The sequence below is a fragment of the Portunus trituberculatus genome, chromosome 32, assembly GCF_017591435.1.
Source record: "Portunus trituberculatus isolate SZX2019 chromosome 32, ASM1759143v1, whole genome shotgun sequence".
NCBI lineage: Eukaryota > Metazoa > Arthropoda > Malacostraca > Decapoda > Portunidae > Portunus > Portunus trituberculatus.
Genome location: NC_059286.1, coordinates 13,628,842 through 13,641,139, shown reverse-complemented (window position 1 = coordinate 13,641,139; position 12,298 = coordinate 13,628,842). Strand labels below are relative to the sequence as shown.

Below are 12,298 nucleotides of genomic sequence, written 5' to 3'. Positions count from 1 at the left end.
AAACGTTTAGAATGAATAGTTCAAGTCTATAACTGTTGGTTTTCTGACAAGTTTACATTCACGATAGTGTGATATTCCATCCCAAGACAAATGAAAATACAAGACAAAACAAAGACAATAAACAAAGTGAATAAAAAGCAAATGAAGAAAACCCCAAAAAAACAAAAACGATATTAAGCGCAAGCAAACACACAAATAAATACAAGTGGCACATGAAAAATTCCCTTAAAAGAATAAACAAACACATTACAACAAAGAAACAACTACACATAAGCAAAATAAACAAGAAGTAAAAGTAACATATGATTGATAAAAAAAAAAGCTATACTGATGAATAAAGATAAAAAAAAAAAAACATTAAACCAACAAAAAAAAAAGAAAACGGTGATTTGATACAGAAATAGTGAATAAAACAACAACAAAAAAAAATTCTATAGATAAGCAAAAAAAAAAAAAAAAAAAAAAAAAAAAAAAGAATGCTCCTGCCCCCAAAAAAAAAAAAAAAACACGTGATTTGATACAGGAAAACAATGAATAAGATCTCAAAAAAAAAAAAAAAACAGTTCTATAGATAAATAAAGATGAAAATAATAAATAGAATAAAATGCCCTCAAAGAAAACGGGATTTAATACAGGAGCATGGTGAAGAAAAAAAAAAAAAATTGTACAGGTAAATAGATATGAAAAAAACAAAAAACAAATGAAATTCCCTAAGAAAAATAGATAGATTTGATCCAGGAACAGTGTGAATGAAATAAAACAAAAACAAAAACAGGCGTATCGATAAATAAATAAATACAAATAAATACATAAAACAGAATGCCTTAAAACAAAGATGATTTAATACAAAACACACTGAATAACAAAAACAGTTCTATAGATAAATAAAGAAGAAAATAAAATAAAATAGATAGCCCTAAAAAGAAAACGGGAACTTGATACAGGAACAGTGAAAAACCAGGAGAATTTTACCTTAGCCCTGGCCTCTCTCGCTGCCTCCGCCTCTGCTGCCATCGCGCGCTGCAGCTGAACAGGCAGTCGCACGTCCTTGCTGTGGAGGGAGGCAGGAGGTGGTGGTGGTGGTGGTGGTGCGGTGTGGCAAGATGGGAGAGACACAGGGATAGGACAGAGAAAGACAGTGGTGGCAGGATAGGAAACAAAAGGATAGGAAAGGAAAGTAGGGTAATAATTAGCGTTAGAGGAGGTTGAGAAGAGATAGGAAGGGATAGATGAGTGAAGGAAAGGGAAAATGAAAGGGATAGGGAAGGGAAAGACAGTGGTGGTGATGGTGTAGAGTGGCAGGATAGGAAACACAGGGATAGGAAAGGTAAGTAGGATAGTAAGAAGTAGAAAGAAAGGGTGAGAAAGTCAGAGAAGATTGAGAATATATAAGAAGGGATAGAAGAAGAAAGAAAAGGGAAAAGGAAAGGTTAGAAATATAATGGTGATAAAGAGGAAAAGAAAAAAAGATAACAAGAATTGAGAAGGAAGGAAGGAAGGAACAATAGAAGGGATTGATAAGTATAGTAAGAATCAGAAAAAAAAGAATGATAAAATAGGAAGGATTGAAAAAAGATAGAAAGGGATAGAAGAGGAAGGAAGGAAGGAAGTGAGGATGAAGAATAGAAGACGGTTAGATGGAAGTGGAAAAATTGAATAAAGGAGGAAGGAAGGAAAAATAAAAGGGATTAATAGGTAAAAGGAGGATGAAGGAAAGGAAAAAAGAAGACGGGGATAAAGGAGATAGGATTAATATATACACAGAAAAAGGATGAAATATAATAACAGTAAGAATTGTGTTTGATATATTGATGTCTTCCTTGACCTTACAAGTGAACATTATCCAGACAAGTTAAAATAATTAGCACAAAAGATTAACATTATTCTTACACAGTAACATCAACAACAAAGAAATACTTATTGATAATGCAATGCAGAGAGAGAGAGAGAGAGAGAGAGAGAGAGAGAGAGAGAGAGAGAGAGAGAGAGAGAGAGAGAGAGAGAGAGAGAGAGAGAGAGAGAGAGAGAGAGAGAGAGAGAGAGAGAGAGAGAATCGGACATGCCACATTAAGCTTGTTTTCATTAGCAAAACAATCTTCAGTATACCGAGAGAGAGAGAGAGAGAGAGAGAGAGAGAGAGAGAGAGAGAGAGAGAGAGAGAGAGAGAGTATAAACACACAAGCAGGATACATGACCGTCTCTTTACAATCGAGCATCGAGGTTAAATTATTCAAAACAAAATCTTTATGAAGGGCACATGGATGGAAACACAGAAAACGTGTCAAGACGGATTAGAAACACAAAATAACGAGCAATGTTCCTGTTTAGTTTTAAGGGTAACTAGCAAAAAATGTCCATAAACTTCCACTAATCATACCTTCAAAATTGTCACCCTATAGAAAAAATGCTATATATTGACTAGACGTAGCTTTAGTTCAGGATCGTATCAAGTGAGGCAATAAGGGAAAGAGGGAGAGGGAGGGAGAGAAGAGAGAAGGAGAGCTGTGAGAGGAAATTGTTGAGTTTTTTCCTCTCCTTTTTCTATTATGGAAATAAAACTATTTTGGTAGGATATTCTTTTAGGACTCCATTTAATTTCTCCTTTAACTATTTTTGAATTAAATTGTTACTTATTAGAAAAGAAAAATTCAAAGATGGCAGAAAAAAGTAAGAGAAAAAAAAAAAAAAAATGAAAGGGAAGGGAGACGCAACACTTTCCAAGCACCTCAGTTGTACGAGCCTGAAGACAAACTGCAACACTCACTAACACATCTAACTCACTCCAGACACATAAGCTACCGGTTCACGTATCTCTGGCAATACTGCGGGTGCTGAGGCTAATAGTTAACCCCTTCAATACTTCAATACTGGGAGACATTTTTACCGGAAGATTTGTGTACGATTAGACCATTTTATTGACATTAGGAAGGGTCTATGGAGCTCAGAAGATTAATGGCCACAGTCGTCACTATTTTAATCTCCCACATAAGTTTTTGAAGCTGTATAAAATTACCAGATAGTAAGCAGCGTGAATATGGAAACGCGTCATTGTACTCAAGGGGTTAATGGACCGAGGGAGATTGAAGCTTTCCATTCCCGCCCAGGTTCGAGTCCCGGCAAGGTTTAAAAAGGCGAGAAAAATATTGAAAGATTAAGTGATGTGTTTGGCGCCATATGTCAGAGGTTCCGTGGCTCTGAGGTGACGGAGAGAGGAACAATAGACAAACAAGAGACGACGGACGCGAGAACAAAAGACTAACAAGATAATAACAAGAATTTAGGCTAGTCATTAAAAAAGTGAAAAAAACAACAACAACAAACGGTGCAGCAATCCAGAGATATGAATTCAGAAGGACAGGTTTTAGATAATATAAAAGATGAGAAAGGAAGAAAAACAGACAACACACGCAGGAGTTAATTGGAATGAAGGTACTCTGGCGATGGGAAGCAGGGGTCAAATGTAAAAAATGTCAGCATAAGTCAGTGGGAGCGCATCGAGATAACCACAGAAGCAAGGACGAGAGCTGGGACACGGAGATTAAAGGGAAGGAAACTCAACACCGTGACAACTTCATCTCTTCCACATGAAACAGTCAACACGCGTCGCCAGACATAAAGAAAAGGAAAGAGCTGCGGGGTACGGAAAAAAATAAAGAAAACGCATAACTCAGCTGTTAATTTGAGGGCAAGCTAAAGCAAACTGCTGAGCGTCATGCAGAGGAGGAGAAGGAGAAAAAAAGAAGAGGAGGGGGAGGGTGAGCAAACCACGGCAATGCGAGCTTATAGAAAAAAAAAGGATAAAAAAGAGATTATGCAATAACGGTCACACCCATGGAGGCAAGGGAGGGATGGAAAGGGAGGGAATGGAGGAAACTTTTTATCCCCACGAGGAGGAAAGTGACGGATGGAAGGGGAGGGAATGGAGGCAATATTTAACCCCACGAAGAGGGAGGGAGGGAGGGAGGGAAGCAAGGGTCGGGAAGAATAAATAGCATTGCAAACCGTATCGCTCTGGGTGAGGTGGCGCTACTCACATTTCCACTCTCTCCACCTTAATGCCCCAGTTCTCTGTGGCATCGTCTAACACGCCCTGAAATGGGTGATTAGTGCTGGTCAGAGCAGCAGAGGCGCCGGGGGACGGACACACAGGAAAGGGAAGAGAAAGACAGAGAGAGAGAGGGAGAGAAGTAGTGCCGTATACCTGTAGCTTACTGTGCCGGGCCTGGCGTGCTGGGCGGTGGGCGGGGCCGGCGAGGAGCGGGCGGGATGTAGTAGAAGGGCAATTAACGTCGAATATTATTACTATTATTATTTTTAAATGTTCTGAAGCGGAAACTGAAGGTGTGCTAATGTTCTTATTGGTTCTATTCGAGAGTTTGGGTCTTTGAGTGACAGGTTTCCTTCACCGTAGCAAGCAGAGTCTTTAAGTGACAAAAAAAGAGCTACGTGTATATATTTCGTGTATAAAGTAGACGATTTCTAGTTAAATTCCGAAGTTAAGAGTGAAATTGCAAGTCTGACACGACAGAGAAAAATATAAACGACTTTTATTTGCACACACGAGACGTTAAAGAAGCAATTCTAGCAACGAAACGCTTTATAAAAACACACAAACAATGGATTCTCGATCAAAACAACTCGCAACACAACCCATCACTGCATCCCGCCCCGCTCAGCCACGCCTCGCCCCGCCCCGCCAGCAGCCAGCCCCGCGCCCCGCACCGGTACTCACATCTCCACTCGCTCTACCTTGATGCCCCAGTTATCAGTGGCGTCGTCCAGCGAGTTCTGCAAATAGCGTGGTCATGTGTGAGCCTCGCGCTAAGAGTGGTGCTGCCCAGTTTCGGAAAGGTGTGAGCCGCGCCGCCACCAGTGCAAGGTTACGGAATGGTCGCGCGGTCTCAGGACGGGATTGTAAGGATTTATTTGGCGCGTTTCTCTGTTAGTATGAAATTTTATTTTTTATCATATAGTTCATCTCATGTATAAAGTTAGAGGATAGTTTGTTTATCCAGTTATTGTTGCTACTGCGCCTTTGTTTGACCCCTTCAGTACTAAGAAGCATTTTTACCACGAGTTTGGGTATGATTAGACGATTTTATTTACATTAGAAAGGGTTTATGGAGGTCACAAGATCAATGGTCAGAATCATCACTATTTTAATTTCCATAAAAGTTTCTGATACTGTATGAAATCACTAACTAGTAAGCAGAGTGAATATGAAAACGCGTCATGGCACTAAAGGGTGTTCATACGATAGCTTGAAAACTGCGACGTTTCCATAATCGATCACACTTTTTTAAGATTAGCATTCACTCGTACAATATTATTATTTTCCCCGAGACATTTTGAAAGGAACACGAAACACTTCACTTTATACCGATCTTCTTTTACTTTAGTCTAATTTACATTTTTTTTATAGTCTCGGAAATTAACCCTTCCACAAAATGGTCATAAAAACAGACAGAATAGACAGAAAATCAAATCGTTGTGTGCTTCGTGTAATCTGAACCGGAATAAGAGAGACAGACGGAGTAACGTGGTGGTAAACGATTCAACACTACACAACGGGATCACAGGACGCTGCTCCCTGGTTAAGAGGAGAGTGTCTGGTTACGTGCATAGTCTGTTGTCTCTCTTTACGCAAACACTGATACTAATGACGCGATATTATTTCTTTGTACCTGAAACGCAAGCCAGAAGAAGAAGAAATGGTAAACAAACGCTTGGTATTACTTTAGAAGCGAGACTGTAATATTAGATGATGGGATTTATTTAGTTGTGTTTAGTCATTCCATCTTTGTCTTTATTTAATTATCTAACTTGTTTATGTTTCAATTACTCTAACACTCCTCATTTATTTATTTATTTAACAATTTATTTATTCATTTACTTAGTTGATAAGTTAGTTAGTTAGTTATATATTCTATTTATTTATTTATTTATATATTCATCTATTTTATTTAGATTTATTTTTCCTACTCTTATATTATTTTCCCTATTCATTTATCAACCAATTTATTGATCTATTTAGTTAGTTAAGCTACCTTTGTATTTATTCATTAATCTATTAGTGGTTTATCAATTTTATTTACGTTGTGATTATATTAACATCTTCCTGAGTTAGCTTTTACAATTACACTTAAAACTGCCAAACAAATTGAAACGGAGACATTGATCGCAGAATATTACCATTTACTTCTCACACGCTTGCTAATTTTCAGGCGGTAAGATATTGTTCGCTTTTTATATGATTTTCTAAGCAGCTGAAATGAAATGTAACTGTTAATTGATAACACACACACACACACACACACACACACACACACACACACACACACACACACACACTTAATCATTACATATCTATCATCACTATAAAATGAAAGCCACGGTCTCCTGATCAGTCTTCTAATATTTGAAGTAATATAATAATTTCACAATGCATATTTCATTACTCTCAATGGAACAATTCTAAGACATTGGGCAATACTGTTAATCTGTTGCTTATTCACATTCCCTCATATACTACTGCTACTACTACTACTACTACTACTACTATTACTTTTATTACTACTACTACTATTGGTTTTATTACTACTACTACTATTAGTTTTATTACTACTACTACTACTACTACTACTACTACTACTACTACTACTACTACCACAACTACTGCTATTACTAATACTGCTACTACTACTACTACTACTACTACTACTACTACTACTACTACTACTACTATTACTATTATTACTACTAATACTACTATTATTGGTACTACTACTACTACTACTACTACTACTACTACTACTACTACTACTACTACTACTACTACTACTACTACTACTACTACTACTACTACTACTACTACTATTACTACTACTATCCCTCACTCATACTGTTAATAAAGCTACTTCTTGTACTACTAATACCATGAATTTTACTACTACTACTACAACAACAACAACTACTACAACAAAAAACATTTACTCCAACACCTACTGCAACTTCTTCCTCTTAAACAGATTAACAGACTGACTAATAAACTAACCACCACTAACACCAACACCACCACCACCACCACCACCACTCGCCTGCATGTCACACGAGATGGACTCCCTATCACCCAGGATCTCGTGTAGGTTCTTCGTTCCCAGCATGTTCCTCAGCGTGGTCTGCGCCAGGAGCCTCGTGGAGTGGTGGGCGTTTTCCACATTGGCAACACTCACAGTGGCGTTACTCACTCGGTAATACACCACGGCGTCCACACTCACCGTCACTGAGTCTTTGGTGAGAACCTGAACGGGTGCAGAAGGAGGAGGAGGAGGAGGAGGAGAGAGAAAAAGAAAGAGGAGGAGGAGAGAGAAGTGAAGGAAGTAGAGTATAGAAACAGAATAGAAGAATTGATGGCAAGGAAACAAGGTATAAAGAAAGATAAGAAGAAGTAAGGAGGAAAAGATTCGATGTAATGACAGGATAAAAGAAAGAATGACAAGAAACAGTGTAGGAGGAGAAAAGAGAAAACGTTGGATGAAGTATATAAAAATGAAAAAACAAACAAAAAGAGACAGAGAAGAAAAAGATAACAAGAAACAACGAAGAAGAAAAGTGAGAGATTGCAAAAATAGAACGGATGAAGGAAAGACAGAAAGATAAGGAAGAAGAATAAGAGAAAGTGTAAGAGAAAGAGAGATAGAACAAAGGACAAGGAATGTAGGAGGAGCAGTGAAGAGAAAGGTTGAAATGAAGGAAGGAATAGAAGGAAGGAAAGAAGAAGTGAAGAATGGAAAAATGAATGAAATGAAGGAAGATAGAACGTGAGAAGTGATAAGGATGAAATGATAAAGGTTGAGGAGAATAAAGAAAGAAGTAAAGCAGAAAGATAAAACAAAAAAAAGAACAAGATTTCAATAACGACAGTGAAAAGAACAAGATTAAAAGAGATTATGTGCAAGAAAAGTTGGAAATAGGACATGAGAAAAAAAAAAAACGAATGAAGTGAAAAGGAAGAGGAAATATAAAAAAAGAAGATGGAAACAGGGAAAATTAAAGAGAAATGAAAGAAAAAATAAGAAACTGACATTAGCATTTTCTTGTAATGAATCATATCACAACTTATCACGTCATATAACACACACACACACACACACACACACACACACACACACACACACACACACACACACACACACTACAGGTATATGTACAACAAGAAACACGTCACTAGGAATAATTTACAGCTTATACAAGAGGAATAACTAAATTTGCAGATAACCTTAGCCTAGAAATATATTAACCAACAGAGAGACAAGTGGATGGATCGAGGAGTACAAACACAAACAATAAGATGGATGAGAGCTAAATGATGACAAAATAAACAGTAAGGTAGTATGTTGATGTGTTTATCTATTTACACTACAAAAAATAAGAAAACCACGAGGAAAATTCTTATGAGAGGAACTTATGATTATGTACAGACAGACAGACAGACAGACAGACAGACAGACAGACAGACAGACGGACAGACAGATAGGTAGGTAAAAGCACTGAAAGACATACATTAGTTCTGAGGTTGCTAAAGGGAATACAATTTTGGAGTAAAGGTATGTGTGGGTGGTGGTGGGTAGGGGGGGGGAGGGAGGAGGTTTCTATGGCCGCACTTATAATAATAATAATAATAATAATAATAATAATAACGATGATTTTAGTGTTTCTCAATTTTGTAGATGCATTTTCGCGATATATTCTCAAAAAAGCAAAGCAAGCGCATGCGTCCAGAGCGAGAGCGAGAGAGAGAGAGAGAGAGAGAGAGAGAGAGAGAGAGAGAGAGAGAGAGAGAGAGAGAGAGAGAATATATAGTAGAAAAAAGCAAGATTTGAAAGATAAATGTGAAAAATAAGATAGATAGAGAGAGAGAGAGAGAGAGAGAGAGAGAGAGAGAGAGAGAGAGAGAGAGAGAGAGAGAGAGAGAGAGAGAGAGAGAGAGAGAGAGAGAGAGAGAGAGAGAGAGAGAGAGAGAGAGAGAGAGCAAAGAATTAAAGCTAGCATATAGCGCAGATATACAGCAGCAGCAGCAGCAGCAGCAACAACAACAGCAGCAACAACAACAACAACAAAAGCAAGGACAAGCGAGGCCAGCCAATAAAAGAAGTCGATGTTCCATTGCAAAAACAAACAAACAAACAAACAAACAAAGGGAAAGCACTAAAGGAGGGAAGGAAGGAAGGAAGGAAGGAAAGAAGAAAGAAAAGAAAGAAAAAAAGGATAAATTAATGAAAATAAAGGGAAAGAAGTAGAATACAAAACAGAGAGAGAGAGAGAGAGAGAGAGAGAGAGAGAGAGAGAGAGAGAGAGAGAAGCACTAACGGACACACGAACGAACGAACGGATGGAGAAAAAGAAGAAGAAAGAAGAAGAAGAAGAAAGAGAAGAAAGAAAAGAAGACGAAAAACATGAAATAAACAAACGTAGGAGGAAAAGCAAAGAAAGAAACAAATGAGGAGAGGAAAACACACGCACGAACGAACGAACGAACGAAACGGAGGAAAAAGAAAGAAAGGAGAGAAAGAGAGAGAGAGAGAAAGAAAAGAAGGAAGGAGAGGGAGACAAACTATACTAAACGGAGGAGAGTAGAGGGAAGCGGAGGGAAGTGGAGGAAGTGGAGGAAAGTGGAGGAAAGTGGAGGGAAGGGAAGGCAAATGAAGGGGAGGGGAGGGAAGTGGAGGGAAGCTGAGGGCAAGGCGGGGAAGCAGAGGGTAAGGTAAGGGAGGGAAGTGGAGGGAAACACATTATATTAAACAACGGAGAAGAGGGAGGGAAGTGGAGGGAAGCGGAGGGCAAAGGAGGACAAGGGAGGGAAGTGGAGGAAAGTGGAGGGAGACAAACTATAGAGCGAGGGAGTAAAGGGAGAGAAGTGGAGGGAGAGACAAAACTATACTAAGCGACGGAGAGGAGGGAGGGAGGGAGGGAGGTGGAGGCAAGTGGAGGGAGGAGGAGGTAAGTGAAGGGAAGTGGAGGGAAGTGGAGGGAGGGGAGGGCAAGGGAGAAAAGTGGAGGGAAATGGAGGGAGGGGAGGAGAAAAAAACTATAATAAGCGACTGAGAAGAGGGAGGAAGGGAGGGAGGGAGGGATATAAAGCGGAGGGAAGCGTAGGGAAGTGGAGGGAAGTGGAGGGCAGTGGAGGGACAACAACCCACCTCTTGCGGCGGAACATCAAACGTAACAGTCCGGAGATCCACTTTGCGATACGATTCGATACATGGGAGCACGAAAAAGAGCCCTGCAAAATACGGGAAGAAGGACACGTGAGGGAGTGATCCACCATATCCTGCACTGGAGGGGCGAGGAGCGACAGGGACGAGTACAGGGGACGAGTAGGAGCTGGAGGAGAATAGACGACAATAGAAATGAAGGGACGACGAACGAGAAGGATCAGAAGTGGGACGAGTAAGAGGGACGAGATGGAGGGACGAAACGAGGGACGAGAGTAGAGAATATGAGTTATATAGAGGAAGAATACAAATAAGGGGACGAGAATTTGGGACGAGAAGGAATAGGGAGGGGACGAATAGAAGGGGACGAGAGGGAAGAGGGAGAGGCAAGGAGAGGAAAAAACGTGAGGGGGACGAAAATAGAAAGATGAACGAGAGGGACTAGAAAGAAAGGGACGAGAAGAGGGGCCGAGTAGAGGGGACGAGTAGGGTGGTCGAGATGAGAGACGAGAGTAGAGAATAAGAGTGTGGGACAAGAGGAAATAAGAGCAAAGGGACGAGTAGAAGGGACGAGTACAGGGGACGAGTAGAGAGGGGGACGAGTAGGAGGAGATAGAAAAAACGTAGGAGGTAGAAAATAGAAAAGATGAAAGAGAGTGAATAGAAATGAAGGGGGTGAGAATTTGGGACGAGTATGGGGACGAAAGGGGCGAGGGGAAAATAAACGTGAGCGGAAACGAGAAGAGAAAAGCTTGGGACGAGAATTTGAGATGAAAGGGAAAAGAGACGAGGGGACGAGTAAGAAGAGGGGACGAGTGTGGGACGAGATTTTGGGAACGAGATGAGAGACGTAGGTAGAGAGTAACAGTTTGGGACGAGAAAGAATAAGAGTGAAGGTACGAGTAAAGGGGACGAGTAAGGGGACGAGTAGAGGGAAGGGGACGAGTAGGAAGGGACGAGAGAAGCAAGGAAAAAAAAAACGTGAAGGGGGGACGAGAACATAAAAAGAGTTTAGAATGAGAGTGAATAGAAATAAAAGGACCAGAATTTGGGACGAGTAGAAGGGCCGAGTAAGGGGACGAGTATCAGGGGACGAGTAGTGGGGTTGAGAATAGAGGATAGGAGTTTGGGACGAGAGGGAATAGAGACAAATGGAGACGAAGGAAGGAGAAGGGGACGAGGAGAGGGGACGAGAATAGGTTGGGGCGAAGGGACGAGAGGGGAATAGGACGAGAATTTTGGACGAAAGGGAATAAAAATAAAGGGAGGGGTGTAGGGAGGACGAGAAAATAGAGACGAGGGGACGAGTGAGGAGGGACGACAAGGGGACGAGAATTTAGGACGAGAGGGAAAGAGAAACGAGGGGACGAGTCGAGAGGTCGTGAGTTTAAGAAAAAAAGAAATTAATGACGAGAAAAACGAGGAAAAAGAAGAAAAAGACGAAAGTTAAGAGAATAAAAAGAAATGAGAGAGAGAGAGAGAGAGAGAGAGAGAGAGAGAGAGAGAGAGAGAGAGAGAGAGAGAGAGAGGAGAATAGGAGGGGAAAGAATAAAGGAAGGAAATTATGAAGAGTAACAAAAACAAATAAAAGAAACGAAAAGAAAACGTGTGTGTGTGTGTGTGTGTGTGTGTGTGTGTGTGTGTGTGTGTGTGTGTGTGTGTGTGTGTGTGTGTGTGTGTGTGTGCGTGTGTTGAGTTTTCTTTCGTTTCTCTTAATTGGAAAGGAGCTTAGTGGAGAGAGAGAGAGAGAGAGAGAGAGAGAGAGAGAGAGAGAGAGAGAGAGAGAGAGAGAGAGAGAGAGAGAGAGAGAGAGAGAGAGAGAGACTAGAACAATAAAAGGAAAAAGAAAAAATGAACCAAGATAAAAGAAACAAAAAGTAAGAATAACCTGAAAATGAGGAGGAGGAGGAGGAGGAGGAGGAAGAGGAGGAGGAGGAAGAGAAGAAGGAAGTAGAAAAGAAGAAAAAAAGGGGAAAAAAAAGTAGGAAACAATAAGGACAAGGAAAACAAGACGGAGAAAGAGGAAAGGAATCACACACACACACACACACACACACACACACACACACACACACACACACGCG

The 12,298-nt window shown here is 40.3% G+C and overlaps 1 protein-coding gene across 7 annotated transcripts in view; it reads right to left on the bottom strand.

Moving 5' to 3' along the window:
* Positions 1 to 12,298, bottom strand: part of LOC123511810 (band 7 protein AGAP004871-like) — a 308,047-nt gene that overhangs the window by 2,077 nt on the left and 293,672 nt on the right. For 5 of the 7 annotated variants that reach the window (XM_045267845.1, XM_045267844.1, XM_045267842.1 and 2 more), the window contains 3 exons: positions 7,098 to 7,301; positions 4,035 to 4,090; positions 973 to 1,051 (listed from right to left, as the gene is read on the bottom strand). In XM_045267845.1, coding sequence (XP_045123780.1) covers positions 973 to 1,051; positions 4,035 to 4,090; positions 7,098 to 7,301 — 339 coding nt within the window. Of the gene's footprint in view, positions 1 to 972; positions 1,052 to 4,034; positions 4,091 to 4,732; positions 4,789 to 7,097; positions 7,302 to 10,199; positions 10,283 to 12,298 lie in introns of all 7 variants that reach the window. The other 2 variants (XM_045267841.1, XM_045267840.1) reach the window with 2 other exon arrangements.